The sequence below is a fragment of the Girardinichthys multiradiatus genome, chromosome 8 (genome assembly GCF_021462225.1).
Source record: "Girardinichthys multiradiatus isolate DD_20200921_A chromosome 8, DD_fGirMul_XY1, whole genome shotgun sequence".
In the NCBI taxonomy this organism is placed as follows: Eukaryota; Metazoa; Chordata; class Actinopteri; order Cyprinodontiformes; family Goodeidae; genus Girardinichthys; species Girardinichthys multiradiatus.
The window spans coordinates 37,824,764-37,841,452 of NC_061801.1; the positions used below are offsets into that span (position 1 = coordinate 37,824,764).

Below are 16,689 nucleotides of genomic sequence, written 5' to 3' on the forward strand. Positions count from 1 at the left end.
CGACCAAGTTAAAGATGTCTTGAAGGAGCAGAAGGTAAAATAATTGATATGTGTGTTTGTCGTATTGAGTATCAGGTCACATCAGCGGTCATGACTTCATATGGTAGGAACCCTTCTTTGATAGGTGAGCTGATTCACCTGGAAGGGGGAAACAGTTTCTGACTTGTCATCGTTGAGGCCAAGCAAACGCTTTAAGTCACTGAGGTGCTGCACCAGGGTAGAAGAATTAACATGCTTATTGTTATCTTGTCTTATGAAGTAAAGTGTGATATTTCCAAACACACAAAACCTCCACATCTGCTGTTGCCACCTTGCTGCTTTAGCGTTCAAAAATAGTTTCCCCCTTCCGTGGGTGAGTCAGCTAACCTGTCAAAGAAGGGTTCCTCCCATATATAGTCATTAACGTGGATCACCTATGTGACCTGATACTCAATACCTCATACACAAATGTCACTCATTTCATCTTCTGCTCCCTGCATCTGTAAAACACCCAAATAAATTCATCTTTTATTGAGGCAGCATAATCTCACTGAAATAACGATCCAACATTTATTTTTGCAACACAAAAACGAGAAAATCAACCCAACAAATCCTATAAAATAAATAGAACTGCCTGCAGTGAATTTTCAATCATTATTTTTCTCAATGGGGAATACGTAAACACTAAATAATGACTTAGCCAGTCTTCAAAGACAAGAAAACATGAAGCTCAGGTAAGGCAGCTCTGTGTTAAACTTCATAAATCTGGAAATGGCTGCAAGAAAATAGCTTCTTAATTAAACTTCCCAATAGTCAACTGTCAGAACAATTAAAAAGGGTAGAACCACCAGAACGGAGATAAACAAGTTCATCTTGCCACCATAAACAGTGAGGAAACCTCCAAGGCTCACTGCTGCAGCAAAGAGTGGCAAGTCTCCTTAACAACAATTAGATGTTATCTACACACTAACCAACTGTATAAGAGTAATACCAAGAACAGCTTAATTGTCCTACCATCACAAACGTAAACATGTGGAGTTTGTTAAGTTCTACTGTGCTCCAGGCTGACCTTCCATTACCCATCAGACAGGCCTCCTCATTAGCTGCTTTTAAATCTTCACTTAAAACTCATCTTTTTACGATGGCACTCTCTACCTTTTAATTTGTTGATTTCATGGTTTTTGCTTCTTTATTTTAATTGTTTGTTTTTAGTATTAAATTTACAAGTGTTAGTCCTACCTGTACTGTACAGCACTTTGTGTCCTTTGAGGGCATTTTAAAAGGGCTTTATAAATAAAATTAGATTGGACTGGATTCTAACAGACCTTTTCAAGTTCACAGTGCTTTTAACTCAAATATAAATTCAAGTATTTCCTTTAAATTGGATGGACAAATGCATAGACAATGGGCAGAGAAACAAACATATGGACTAATTTGCAGGACATTTGGATATAGGGATAAAAAACATTCAGCCCAGGAATTTTTCTTCTCTTATCCAAACCTTTAAGTTTAATCGCTTTGACAGAATCATAGATTATAGTTTTATTGTTTAAAAAATAAATAAATATCACACATTTAGTAGCTGAACAGAACGTAAAGGTCACCGCAAATCGTTTAACATCTGTTTCAGGCATTTCAAAACAATTTGTTGTTACTTTATATAAGTTTTAAAGTGTAACCGCTTTAACCAAGTCCTCGATTTTAGTTTTACTGCTGAAAAATCCCACGCTTAGAGGCTGGACAGAGAGGTCGGCCATTCATTTAACATCTTTTCTACAATGTTTGGAGGGACTTTTCTTAGCTTTTAAATCATTATTGCTAGAAGATCAATGCTGTACTGGTTTGATTTCACAGATGGAGATCCCTCTCCCCAGATCTCTGAAGCTGCAGGAATGACTGAGTTGGAAAGTTTTGTTAGCAAACAATCACAAGTATTCTCCCTTGGAACTTTGACATGACTGTAGGCAACAGGCTAGTTGTGTGTATATTTCAACTTCTAAGTACTTTACCCTTCCAAAGGAGCCATGCTGCTGCAGTAGGAGGAGCGATCCTCCCAGCATCAGTGGTCAGAACTTACATAAACAGCACTGTTTTGTAGCCTACAGTGGCACTAAGAATACATTTGGTGACAATTATTGCTTTCCAAACAATCCTTCGCAAAACTATTATTGCGCACACTGACCGTAATTGACACCTTAAGAAGTTTTTCACTTTAAGTGACTATAGGTGGGTTTGGTATAAAACAAAGAATGAATAGGTCGAATGAATAGGTAGAAAAACACTTTGCGCCAACTGTACGTAACTGGGTCTTTCAGCAGGATAATTATCCAAAATATGTAGGTGAATCAACACAGGCATGATTCACCCAACACTGATCTACTACTATTGGTAATTCAGTAGGGGTTAGTACAAACTATTAACAACATGAGTAAGTGTGGCATCTGCAAACAACTTAATAAATGTACTTAAATTGAAGGTTTCTGTTTATGCTATTGCAATAAAATTCGAATTTCTTTAAACATCTTTATTAAAACGTGCCAAAAAGAAGGATGGTGCTGTAAAAAAAAAAGCCTAAATCACCCTGAAGACGCCATCCCAACCCAGAAACATGGTGGTGGCAGCATCATGCTGTGGGATACTTCTCTGTAAAAGGCTGCTAAATACTTGATTGTAGTTCACCTTCCAGCTGGACAATAACACCAAGAATACTGTCAGGAAGAAAAGAAATCCAGTTGTGTTAGTGTGGCCTTGTCAAAGTCCAGACCCAAATCCAATGGAGAATTTGTGGCAAGACTTGAAAACCGGTGTTCCCAGCTGCTTTCCACACAATCTGACTTAGGTACCTTTTCTCAGACTTTTATTTGTAAAACACCTTTAAATAATTAAGGATGAAGCTTGCAGTAAATCTAAATCCATTTAGCTTCCTTTAAACTAACTTTTGTTCCTCTTACAACTTTTCCTGTTCACTGAACAGTTCCTCCAAATGAGCAAAAGCACTGGAAAGAGTCCGTGATAAAAATCTCTTCTGCTGGGAAACACGTGGTTCCCTCTTCCTTTTTCCACAATAACCAGTAGTTAGCGGGAGGAGAAACTTCAAAAACAAACTCTGTCGCCTCCCACGGCTTTCTGCAAGCCACATCTATCACTTCCCAGAGGCTCTGCCATCTTCCATTATAAAGAAAGGAAATCCAGTCTGTGTTTAACCCAAAAACTCAGAGCGATTTTATGCAAATGCAAGAGTGACGTGGAATAAGAAGCTGCACTTGACCTACATACAGTAGCTCCTCCACAGTTCCTTCCCTGACAGAGGAGATCACAGGAAGCTGGGAGCGAGGCTTATTAACCACCACTTTCCCCTCCAAGCGATGTGCAATGGAAACACAAGGAATCAGGCTAAAGGAGGGTCTGAGCTGCCTGAGGTGCAGCAACAAAAAGACATGCAGGAGTAGAAATAGGTGCGGAAAAGTCAAGAGGAATGAGTCAAGGATCGGCTCGAGTTTCTGATGTAAATATTTTTTGGGCCAAGGGCCTCATTAAATGTCCAAATTCCTCGTATGTCCAAAAACGCACTTGGCAATAAAGCTTTTCTGATTCTGGAAAAAAAAAAAAACGTTTTTTATGGGGGGAAAAATACCTAGCCAGAACTTTGAGAAGCAACCATTATTGGCAGGCTGTTTTTACACAGAGAGAAAAATTCCACACAAACTATGCGGGCCGGGCCCAAACCTCCATGTTTTTCTGGTTAGGGCTCGGTACAGAAAAGAGCAAAAAACAACAAAAATCCGACCGAGCAGAAAGAGAAGAAAGTGTTTTTATACATTTCATCGCTTTTGAATGCATCTCTACCAGGGCTGCCATGGATGAAACAGGCAAAGGTTCCTTGCCCTACTTGTAAAAGGTGATCTCCACGTGGAGCAGAGGATTAAAGAGCTCCTAGCTGTGGAAACGGGACAGCAGGCCAAAGTCTCAGAGGTTGTAACACTGACCCAGATTGAAGAGCTGCTGATTCCAGAGGTCACTGAGATAACTACAGCACTGTGCAAGGGTTCGTACTTTCCTTCCAAGAGCGAGACCTTATAGTCATTTTTAAAAGTTCTGTTGATCAACAGAAAAAGGAGCCAAAGTCCAAAGAAAAGATCTGAAAGACCCTCAGAAGGCTTGTGGATCAAGACCACTTTAAAAGATTATAAGAAAGCCTGGCTACTTGGAAGGAAAATTTAAACGAACTGAACTGAACGGTGTCATGTAAAAGTATTTACATCCTTTGCATTTTTTCACATTTTGCCCAGTTACGACCTTAAAATATAATGAATTAAAAAAGGTCTTACTGCATAGATTAACACAAAGTTGTGCATAATAATAGTGAAAGAAAACAAATAGTTTCCTTTTGGGAAAAATCTGAAATGTTTACAGTTTATTTGTACTAAGCCCCATTTAGTGCAATGCCCCTAAATAAAACCCAGCGTAACCCACTTACCCCCAGATACCACCTAATCAACAAAAAGTAAGCATGTGTGCCTAATTTAATCCGAATAACAGGAAAAATAAGAGGAAAGCTATTGGTGTAAGAAACTCATAAGTAATCGTTTAATTTAAACGTTTAAAGAAACATGGTGGTGGCACCATCATGGTGGGGGGATGTTTTTCTTCAACAGGGGCAGGGAAGCTGGTCAGGGCTAATGGGAAGATGGATGGAGGTAAATAAAGGGCAATTCTAGAAGAAAACTTGTTAGAGGCTGCAGAAGACTTGAGACTGGGGTGGAGGTTCACCTTCCAGCAGGACCACAAGCACACATCTGGAGCTAAAATAGAATGTTTTAGATTCAAGTGTTAGAATGGCCTAGTCAAAGTCAGTTTAGACTTTGTGGCAAGACTTGAAATTTGATGCTTCAAAGATGCTCTCCATCCAATTTTTTAAAGAAAACTGGTTATTAATATCTAGGTACTAGATTTACAAAGCTGCAGATATGAGGTTCTATGGAGGTACTGACTCAGGGGAGCTTTTCCTCCCACTTCACATGTAACCACATCTTTGTGTCGGTTTATCACAGGTTGACAAACTTCAGTCCTCGGGGGCTGCTGTCCTGCAACTTCTGGATGTGTCCCAAGTCCAAAACATCTGAATCACCTCTTCAAGTACTCAAGTTCTACAGAGTCCTGCTAATGACCTGATTGTGTGACTCAGATGTGTTGATGCAGAGACACATCTAAAGATTACAGGGCAAAGGACCTTGAGGACTGGAGTTCGACACCTGAGGTCTATCACAATAAAATACCTTACAGTTTAGGTGTTTAACGCAGCAAAATGTACAAATCTTCAGCGGGTAAGCATGCTTTTGCAAGGCACTCTATTGCCTTCTGCACATCTATGAGAGAGGATGAGGTGTATCATGCAACCATGGTGCACTCTTGTCCAGGATGCTGTGGTTCCCGTGCATCTCACCCCAGTGTCTAAAAACAATACAGAGAAATTCAAACCGAAGGTTGCAGTTGTTTCCTCTCCCTTTACAATGAGGATGCATCATGAGAGCCGGCCTGCAAAAACCAAAGCATTGCATGCAAGACTGATCCAGTTTTCAATCTGAGAGATCAACCCTGCAGCTCCTCACAAAATTAATTAGCAACACTCCCTAAAATTTAATTAATCCCAAATCCACGTGAATCGTGGACAATTTGCCTTAAGCAGGCAAGCATCAGATCAGTGATTTTTAAAGAAAACCAAAACACGCTTGCTTGATTGGATTAAAAAACGCCTCAGGAGTAAACATGCTGCTTTTTAGGAAACAGGACATTTTCCTTTTCAGTCGTTGAGGAACAGAAGATAGCCTTGATGGGATTGGTCAGTTAACCGGCTTGGAGAGCCACCTGAAACAGTAATGGGCTCTGCGACAAACAACATGCATTAGTGGGACAACATAAAACGAGCAGAAAGGCACAGCGAGTTGCTCCAAACGGCTGTGTAAACACACACTGCTAATCCACTTAATCATAAAGAGCTGCAGCATGTCCAAGGATTGAACGTAAGAGATTTAGATCAGCACTCACACACACACATACTGCACGGCTTGGTCGGAGAACAGTCTGGAGACAGGTGCAACCAAAACTCAGCCACTCCTGTGTGACGTGCCACTTCTTAATTTAGACCAGGGGAAGATCCAGAATCAGAGAAATATAACTACAAAAAAGAAAGGAAGACTGATGCAACCTGCAAACAGAGACTAAACTAGAGATTCACGGATCAGGCTTTTTCCAAACGATATAGATTTTCTGGTTTTTCTTTAAGGTCTGATCTGCCGATTCTGATTTTAAAATGGTCAAAATGTGCATAATCTTCATTTTCTTTTCTACTGCTCATTGCTCCAAAACAAAACTCAAGCTGGCCTGTAAATGCACCAACAAAGAGTGTGTTGTTTGTTGCACTGTGTTCATTATTTAGTTTGCAATTAAATTTGCTCTCTCCTATCCATTCATTGATTTAGAACCAATACAGCTTGCCTTTAGGCCTAACAATGTAAATCTGATGAGCCAATTCCAAAATTTGACAGAAATGCTATTCCTTTCCAAGAACTTTAACAAATAAAAACGGTTATTTGATAGGGGTGAAATTTTATATACAACCAAAAATGAAGATTATCCCTATTCATGCATCAAGGCACATGCCGTTATCAGGCCCACAAATCTTTGTTGATCCTGATTTCCTCTTTTCTTTGAGGTCTGATCAGCCAGTACCGATTTCAACCACTTCCAATTTTTTCTTTCTAAGGACTAGAACGCACAATAGGGAAGAAAATGGAGAACTGTGCTGCATGTTCTCTGATAGAGCTAGCTTTTAATCAAACAGAAAATGAATAAATTACTAGAATATCCTGATTTATGCTCCAAAACATATGTCCCTAACTTACAGCTTATAGGTTAAGAGACATATTCAGCTAAGCTAAAAAGGTGATGCGTTTACAGACCTGAAACGGTGGGAGCAGAAAGTCTTGATGCATTTAATGAAGATGAAAAATAAACATAAAAATCCCAGATTAGATTAAAAAAAAAATCAACTGATTACGATCTGTGGCCAACCAATCAGTGCAGCTCTAGAACAAACCTCACAGATGCCCAAATTGCAATGATGCAAAGTTTTTAGACTTTTGAAAGTAAAAAGCAGCAATTTTGCAGAAAAATTAAAGGAAATTTGGAGCCTCACAATATATTACTTTCATTTTTAGAGGTACTTTAAAAAAAAAAAAAAAAGCCCATCTAGGTACAAGTGCTGTGAATTAGCTGTTGCTATTGCACTATGACGCAAACATGGGACTGCTGTTTTGTTCAGTTGGTCTATGTCAATGTGTGTCTGTCCCTATCAAATAAACTTAAAAATAAAATAAAAATCCTAACAGTCATCACAAAACTGATGTGTGCAAAATCCCAATCTCAAAGCACTGTTTTCATGCAATATTTGGAAGGTTGTTGTAATTTAGGTGCAATGCATACAAATAATATGTTCAATCAGGTGCATGAAGTTTTAGGCCTCCTGATTTAGTTGCCAAAAGCTACAGATCATGAAGAGTGGTGGAGAAAGGGTGAAAATAGAGAAGGAGAAGACTAAGAAACATGGGGATAGATTAGAACCGTTGTGCTGGCATTTGCATGTTTTCCTAATATTGTGCTGCAGTAAGTCAGCTGTGTTCTTCTCACCTTCTTGCCCACCGACCCGGTCTTGGAAAGGCAGGACTTTGCAAGGCTCAGGTACCCTCCAATGACTTCTATCTCCTCCACAGCAGGGTAGCGTTTCTTCAGCAAGCTGCCCAGATGTGCATACTGGGGTTGTGGTGGAGTGGATCCCGGTGGGGCCTCACTTGGAGCCACCTGCAGGGGCTCGGCTGAGCCTTTCTGGGGGTCCACTGAACGTTTAGGCACCACGGTGAAGGTGTTACCCTTTTTCCTTTGCACCATGGGGCTGGGGACAGGGACATGCTGCGGTGGCTCCACCTCGATATCATCTATGTTTGTGACTGGCAGTTTTTCCACGCTGAGTTGTTTTGGAACTGGAGATGGTGGTGAAGAAGAGAATGAGGTCAGGACAGGTGGAGAGGAAGGAGCAGTGGGTTCGCAGGCTGGAGGAGGAACAGGAGGGGCTTCATATTCCTTCTTCTCCAGCACCTTCTCCTCTTTCTTCTTTGTGAGCGCTGGGCTGAGCGTTGGGGAGCGGGGAGTTGGCACTCCTGGCGAGGGCGCCTCGGCTCTGTGTGATGGTGAGGACTTGACTGGACTTGGTGGTCCTGGGTTGCTGGATGCAGTCGACCCTTGGAGTTGACGTTTGGGGACCACTGTAAAGGAGTTTTTTGACTGCAGACGCAAGTTTGCGAGGGCTCGAGCCTGGATGTCCCCGTCTGGGATCTGGTTGACGTCTGGCTTAGGGGAGGGGCGGATCTCAAACTCAGAGGAGGAACGTAAAACCTTTGAAGAGACGGGCAATGTGGAGGACTCGGCACGAGCACGGCGGGTCTCCGGAGAACATGGCACCTTAGGTTTGGGGGGCACCTCTGCACCCTCCCAGTCTCGCTCCCTGGTGAGCTTGCTCTGACCTTTGTCTGGCTCGTCTCTAGAGACAACGCTCGGGACATGGGCCCCTTCAAACATCTGCCGAAAGGAGGACACCGGCTGGGGCGACCCTGGGTGGTGCTGTTCCGGGTGTGGCTTAGGTTTGGAAGTCCAAGGAGTCTGGAAGATGGGTGATGTTGGCTGGCTGCTGACAGTTGGACTTGGCCTGGGCTTTGGCACCAGATCTGGCTGTGGCTTGGACCAATGTCTTGGCCTGGTACTGGCACTACAATCTAGGTCCAGCAGGTTCTCTGTGCTGTGGGACTTCTTCTGTAGCTTTCCATAGTTACTGTCGAACTTCTGCAGGATCCGGCTGACCCTCCCTTGGCCCTCCCCTGCATCATGGGGGCCATCAGGGTCAGGGCGGCCCAGAGTGCTCAGGTTCTCCTCACTCCGGCTCAGCGTGGTGTCATAAATGACCACCTCCTTTGCTCTTATCTCCGTCACAGCGCTGCCTCTCCGGTCCAGGAGGTCGTTCAGAGAGCTGTAGGTGTCCATGCCGTTCTGCTGCCAGCTTTTACCCTCTTCGGCCTCCGGAAAGTAATCCAGATCCGACTCGATGATGATGATATTCTCGGCCCGGATGGTTCGGACTCCGGGGACGCTCCCATACAGCTCCAGGATGTGCTGAACTGGACGGGTGGCGTTCTCCCGGTCCTGTCGTTTCCTGCGCTCCTTCTCCAGCTTGATGAACGGGTTCTCCTCCAGTGGACCCAGACTCTCCTGCAGCACCAGGCTCTCCCTGGGTGCTGTCCTCTCTGCGGCCGCCGCTCGGGGCTCTTTGTTGTTGGCGAAATGTTGGCTTGCCGTGGTGATGGTGTAGTTCCGCCCGGACACACCGCTCGCCCCGCCGTCTGTTCTCGTACCACCGCTGATGCCGTTCACATTTCCCGTTACATCTCCGTTGACGTGATGGGTCCCCGCAGCGCCGCCGGGGCTCGTCTCCGGGGCAGGGCTCCCCGCAGAAACGCCGCCCTTAGCCTTCCTCCTCTCCAGGATTTCTCGCTTCCAGGCCGGCATCCTCGGACTCTCTTGGCCGGCTTCTTGGCGGAGGACGCGGATGTCTCCACCGCCGGACATTGTGTAAGTTTGCGCGTGGAGAACACAGAGAAATTTCCGGGGGACTCGCCGCAATCTGGTGCGGCGCTATGAACGCTGTTATCCGGCTGTGATCGTACCTGCAGCACCGACCAGCGGAAGCACACACATCCCTTCCTCCGCTGCTATTCTCTCTCTGTCTGCCTGCTTACTGTTTAGCTCCCTTTCTCCTCACGTCCCTTGAACGCAGCCCCGCCTCCTCCAGATGCTGATTGGCCAACTCAACTTATAGGTACGCCTCCTTTCTCAGTATAGCCACTCCCATTCCCATTGTGATGGATGCAAGGAAGCACTGTCAATCAAAATTGTTGCGTTTAAATTCAATATTTAGCTTTAGATGATAGATAGATAGGTAGATAGATAGATAGATAGATAGATAGATAGATAGATAGATAGATAGATAGATAGATAGATAGATAGATAGATAGATAGATAGATAGATAGATAGATAAAACTGGAAGAAAACATACAAAGAAAAATATATATTTATCAATACTCACTTAATTGACTAAATAATCTATTAATTAAAATATGTTTGAAAATAATTTAATAGAATTTTAATTATTTTCATATCAAGAGAATATATATTTTTTTAACAATTTATTACGTGTAATTGATTGAAATCCATTAGTTATATATAATCCTGTACAAATTATTTCCATTTAATAATTTCAAAGGCTCATATCCATGCATGTGTATCATTAAATTAGATTATCAATTTAAAAAGGGAATTTATTTTAGTGATTATATTAAAAAACTAATTGTGAAAGTACTGTTTTATATCAAATCGTCACATACATTTTGTACGTGATTCACAGATTTAAGTTTAAGATTTTTTTACTACAGAAATATTATGGCTACATTCATGGGTAAGGCTGTTTAGAACTGATTCTCCATAAGGAGGGTAAGCTGCTAAAGGTCAGTGCTAAAGAAGTTGGCTGTGTACAGGGAGTTGTGATCCAAGCCTATTAATGTAAGGTTGAGTGGAAGGAAAATCTCACAATCAATATGTAAATAACTTCTGAAACACATAGTTTATAAAAATTTATTTATTATATGCAAAAGGCTATAATTATTAAGGCATTTATTTAATTATTTCATAGTCCTTAGTAGACGCTTATTATGAATTTATTTGACAACTCTGCCTTATCCATCAAAGTCAGTGGGTGGGGCTAACACTGCTATAGATAAACTGATTGGTCTGAAATTGATCTGCTGTGCAGAACAACTAATCAGATGTAAGGGTGGGTTTAATGACCAGCATTAAGAGTTTAAATTATCTGATGATGGACTGTTGCACAAATACGCAAATATTTGTATAATTATTTCTTTATCGGATTTCTCTTTACGATGACCCAATAATAAATAATTTGTTAAATAAAAGCTTTTCTATCATGTTAAATGAATTAAAAGGCATTTATTATTGTAAAACGTGTCAGTCATTTATTCAATACAGAATTAAATGTCATAATCATTAAATAATATCTGATTTTATTTTGTAGTAATATCATATGTGATAATTCTTGCATTTATTTATTTTCTATTTTTGGTGTTGTATTTTCATATTTAATAACTATTGAAAAAATATTTCAACATTTAATTAAATATCTCTAAATTAATTTATTAATGTAATATTTGTGTTTCCAGTCTTATTGAAATTCTTATATTTCACACATTTAATTTTGCATCTACAGTATAACAGCAGAATCACATATCTGAAGGTTTTTATTAAATGGAATCTGGTGTTTAGATACAGCGAATAAGTTTGAGTGATACAGTCCAGTGAACAGCTGAGCAGTCGGCTGCACATGAATCAGCACTAAGTGGGCTATTCTTGGGTGCTACATGAGATTACTGGTCCTAATCAAATATTTATGGCAAAGCCGTAATTAAACACAGTCTGACCGAACAGCGCAGAGGAAAATTAGACCCAATGTGCATTATTTCCTCAATCATGAAGGCTTTACTGATAAAATAGGTGATACCTACAAACACAAACGAGGAAACTGACCAACATGAACCTTTCTGGGATGTCAGGAGGGACTTTCACTGTGTCGTAAATAAACTGTTGTTTTAAACATTGGCTCATGCAAACTGACAGCAAGCAAAACTTCTGTGTTGAATAATTTGAATGTTGTCGCGTCACAACCAACACCTGAAATTAATTTTATGAGTTTTATGTGGCAGACCAACACATGGGAGTATTTACTTGTGAAGAAAAACATGTGGTTCCAGATTTTTTTGGTTTGTTTAGAAATGATTGCCCGTTATGTAGCTCCATCCATCTTCTCTATCCCTGCAGAGGAACCCCCCCACCCCACAGCACAGTGCTGCCACTACCATGTTTCCCCATGGTATGTTCAGATGTTTCCTCCACACGTGGCTTTTGGATCTCATCTCACCAGAGCACAGCCTTCCTCATGTTTGAGTGTCGCCTAGCTTGTAGGAAACCACTAACCTGACATCCGATGGCTTTTTTTCTTGCCACTCTTGGTCAAATTTGTAGACCGCCCGACTAAATAGCTGTCCTGCTGACAAATTCTCCTGCCTGAACATCTCGGCTGCTTTTCTGAGTAATGCTCTCCTTGCCGGGCTGTCAGTTCACTGGACAGCCAGGTGTAGCTTTAGCGGTGGAATGTGAGTCTTATAATGCTGTGACAAAACTGCTAAGAATTCAGTTTTTGAAACAAAAGCATGTTATAGAAATAAACATTAAGCAACTTCTCTGATTAATCCTCTCCCTGCCCAGCCTAATTCCCTCTCAAGAACTGGTTGCACTGGATTTTATTTAGGGGTATCATGTTAAACAGGGGCAAGTGCATATACATATACCCTACTTCCCTGATTTTTTTTTTTTGTAAATTGTTTTTCCATTGTGGGCTGCACGGTGGTGCAGTTGGTAGCACTGTTGCCTTGCAGCAAGAAGGTCCTGGGTTTGATTCCCGGCCTGGGGTCTTTCTGCATGGAGTTTGCATGTTCTCCCCGTGCATGCGTGGGTTCTCACCGGGTATTCCGGCTTCCTCCCACAGTCCAAAGACATGCCAGTTAGGTTAACTGGTCACTCTAAATTGACCTTAGGTGTATGAATGAGTGTGTGCATGGTTGTTTGTGTGTTGCCCTGTGATGGACTGGCGACCTGTCCAGGGTGTACCCCGCCTCTCGCCCATAGACTGCTGGAGATAGGCACCAGCTCCCCCGCGACCCACTATGGAATAAGCGGTAGAAAATGACTGACTGTTTTTCCATTGTCTGTTCTCCTTCCACATCAGTTATGCACTACTTTGGGTTGGTTTGCCACATAAAATCCCAACAAAATCTATTGAAGGTTGTGGTTGAAACAGGACAAAAGGTGGAGAGGTTCAGCAGATTTAAAGATTTCTTCAAGGCGCTGTGTTTTCTCTTTCTTTTTATAAAGCAGCAAATGTTAGAGGAAAAACTATTCATGTCCATTGAAGGAAAATATAAGGAATTACTTTTTACATATTATTGCACATTTACTAGTACTCCAAAAATACTTATGCTTATCAAAAAACATTATAATAAAAGGCATGTGCAGCACAGAGTTTAATGCACTAGTTTATAGGCTCACAATAAATGAAAAAGATAATGAAAAAATAATGAACAATTAAAGCTCCTTGGGTTATCAACTGGCTTAGTGGCGCCTCCTTGTGGACAGCTAGTGGCTGTACACCATTAAATTAACCACACACTTTTTTAAATGTTTGTTTTATTTACATAATCTATACAAATAACCAATATGTACTGCAGCAAAAACATAACATAAATATAAACATGTGGATTTGTCTTTAAAGATTCAACATATACATATTACACAGAATTTTACATCAAGAGTTAAATTAAAGGAGGCCATAAATACATGCAGAACATTTACTAGGAACCAACAAGCTGGATACGTTGTACGCCGTGGAAAAAAAAAAGCATGTTTTTAGGAAAGATGAGCGCAGACCAATCTAGCTTGGTGACTGCAGGTGGATGCTATATGACCAGCACTCCCATCAACACTCAGACAGGAGATAATGAACCATTAGCAAGCCAGCAGCGCTGTCCTGGGAATTACAACTGTAAGGTCGCCACAGTTTATCAAGTTCACATATTCCTTGCACTACTGAAGAACTGTGCACAAGTCTTGGGTCAGTCAGATTTCTTTAAATTTAGCTTTGACCAAAATAGTCATTTTTTCCCCAAGCTTTAATTTCTCTGGCATCATCATCATCATTTTTGGATATAATATTTTATTTAACTTCTGTGTAATTTTTTACATTTTTTGGGTTTATAGTTTTTATTTGTTTGAATTTTTATAGTATATTTTTGGTTGGTTTTTTTTCTGAACATTAACCACGCAGATTTTATCAGTCTCCTCTGCTGCTAATATTTTGGGTCAAAGAGCTGATACCATTCATAAGTCTGAAGAAGGTCTGATCTTCTTCATATTTTTCTTAAATCAATTTAACATTTTAGAAACACTTAATATATAAATGGAGACAAAGACTAGAGAAACGATTGATAAAGACTAATTTTGTCTGTGAAAGATGAACCAGACATTTGGCTGCATGGAAGGAAAATGCCAAGAAATGAGGGATGACTCAGGACCTTTGCACAGAGCTGGAACGTGCTTTTCCGTATGGATCATCATCTGCCAGTAACTACAGGATGTAGAGGCATGACAGATCTGCCACAGAGAAACAATTTGTCCTTGACCACAAGTAAACCTGCAACAACAACGTGCTTGATGAGAGATTTTCTGGAGATTGTGTTGGAAAGGTACATTGTAGTGTAACCCCAAACATGAAAAACTCTTTCGTTAAAGGTGACATGTCAAAAAAAGAAAAACGACATCACTTGTATCCTTAAAATCTCTCATGGCAGATGGAAAGTGGTCTCTGCTTCAGTGTCATCATTGAGCCGGCTACCCCCTTAATTGACTCGGCATGCCCGTATCATCAGCAGCTGCAGCAGGATGAAGAGTGGTGACACGATGAGGCCATACCAGAGGTCTCGGGCTTGCTCCTGCCCGGCCAGCTTCTGGCACAGCAGCACCTCGCAGACCAGCTTCAGACTGAGTACCGTCAGCACCCACAGCAACCGCAGAACCGCCAGGCGCTTCTCGTTCTCCTGATACAGCCGGATGGACACAATGGCCGTGAAGTAAGTGCTGAGCCCATCTGCAGTGAACAGGGGGATGAACACCAGCCACCAGCTCACCTGGAACAGGTCCACCTTCAGAGCCACCAGCATGCTGAAGACCAGCAGGGCGAGCAGGTGGAGGAACAGTTCAAAGGTGGCGAAGCCCAGCCACTGGACCAGTTCCTTGAGAGAAAACAGCATGGCTGACGATGGACGGATGGACTAAAAGGCGGCTGAGCCGAGCTCCTGGTCAGGGTTGGAGGAGCTCCAGGGTTGGGGAGGGGACTGATTATCTGGGAACAGAAGATACTACAGAGATCTCCCACCTGGCTGGCTACATCTTCTCATCCAGCCTAAAGAAAAAGCAGAGCATAATTATGGGGATGCGTCATTAAAAATCCTGTTTTTCCCATGTTAAAAAGAGCTTTCTGTTTGTAAAGCAGACAGGGCCCATGACTTCAGCTCTCCCTCTAACTATTCCCACTGTCAGTTCACTTTTTCAGGCTATTTAACGGAGATCATGATCCAGATGATGTAGTTTTATTCTAATTCACTACGACACAGCATCACATTTACGTTTAAACCAACAAACAGCTCGAAGATTCAGAACAGTCGAATGCTACTGGATGCTAACCACAGTCATGATGCAGGAGTCATTAACACGCATACAACACGTAAACACGCATCATCACGCAGATATTCACGGTTATATGGAATTACTTTACCTTAGAAACAAAGGGTAGTTCTTCTTCTCCATATAATTACAAGTGAAACAGGCAGAACACAACGATGCTAACAAGCCGCTAACATGGTAGCTTCTGCTTTAGTTCTTCTTTGCTCTATATAGTAGCACTCATCATAGCATTGCTGCCACCTAGTGGAGTTCAACAGTTTGTACAGGGGCCGCGCAAGAATTTGTCCGGTTCTCACGAAACAGGCAACTAACAGCAATCCTCTACTATTTATTTATTTATATTGTTTATTTATTTATATAATTTTTCCTATTTCAAACATTTTCTATTTGGATATTATCTCTGTTCTATTTTTTCTATTTATTTATTTTTATGAAGGATTTCAAAAGTTTGTCTTTTTCTACTAAAATATAAATACTTTCGATTTTTTTTTTTTTGAATCCCTGTGCTTTATGATTTTATTCTTATTTATTCTTTTTGCTCAGATTTTTCCTTTATACTTTTGGTTATCTGTCCGCTACCTATAAAGTAGTAAAAACTTCTCTTTATATATTTATTCATATTTATTTATTTATGTAACTGTATTACTTTTTATCTTCAATTCAATTCAAAAATACTTTATTAATCCCAAAGGGAAATTAAATAAATAAAAAAATCATTAGCAATTTCATTAATTTCTTTACACGTTTTTTTCTTAGTCAACAGATTTTAATAGTTGTACACATGTATCTTTTTTACCTGTCTGCTCAGGATGGCTTGTCTATTCTTTCATTTAAATCATTTTCAAATTTGAACTAAAATGAATAGCTTAACATTTAAATGATTTTATTAGAATTTTGTGCAGCATTGATATAAACCAATACCTTTATAAAAAAATAAAAGTACTTTACAGTGGATAGGGAATTTTAAACAAACTATTTTTTTATGTTCAGATTCTCTGGTGGTTTTTTGGTGTTTGACTCACTGGGACTCAGACTTTAGTTTTAAATGTAGAATTTGGAGGATTTTATTCAGAATCCTTGGAAAGGAAATGATTCATTCATGTAATAAGACGGCTGAAAACAACAGCATTCGGTTGAGGTTAAATACTAGTAAATGTTAAAAAGATGATCACTGGTTGGTTTGATGCCTCAAAGGAGAAGAAGAAACTGATATGAATGTATGATGACAAACTGAGTTGGGG

General features: G+C 40.8%; 2 protein-coding genes across 2 annotated transcripts in view; both read right to left on the reverse strand.

The window, feature by feature from the left end:
* tprn (taperin) overlaps positions 1 to 9,962 on the reverse strand; it is a 37,862-nt gene extending 27,900 nt beyond the window's left edge. The window contains exon 1 of the mRNA XM_047372739.1: positions 7,666 to 9,962. Coding sequence (XP_047228695.1) covers positions 7,666 to 9,651 — 1,986 coding nt within the window. The 5' untranslated portion in view covers positions 9,652 to 9,962. The remainder of the gene's footprint in view (positions 1 to 7,665) is intronic.
* A 3,354-nt stretch (positions 9,963 to 13,316) lies between these two features.
* tmem203 (transmembrane protein 203) lies at positions 13,317 to 15,695 on the reverse strand. The gene is made up of 2 exons (XM_047372929.1): positions 15,540 to 15,695; positions 13,317 to 15,167 (listed from the first exon to the last, which is right to left on the reverse strand). Exon 2 carries the CDS (start codon positions 15,013 to 15,015, stop codon positions 14,605 to 14,607), a length of 411 nt encoding a protein of 136 aa, XP_047228885.1. The 5' UTR covers positions 15,016 to 15,167; positions 15,540 to 15,695; the 3' UTR covers positions 13,317 to 14,604.
* Positions 15,696 to 16,689: the final 994 nt, after the last annotated feature.

What these genes read in the sequence shown, in the direction of transcription:
- tmem203 (XM_047372929.1), bottom strand. Translation starts at nt 15,015, where the DNA reads ATGCTGTTTTCTCTCAAGGAACTGGTCCAGTGGCTGGGCTTCGCCACC.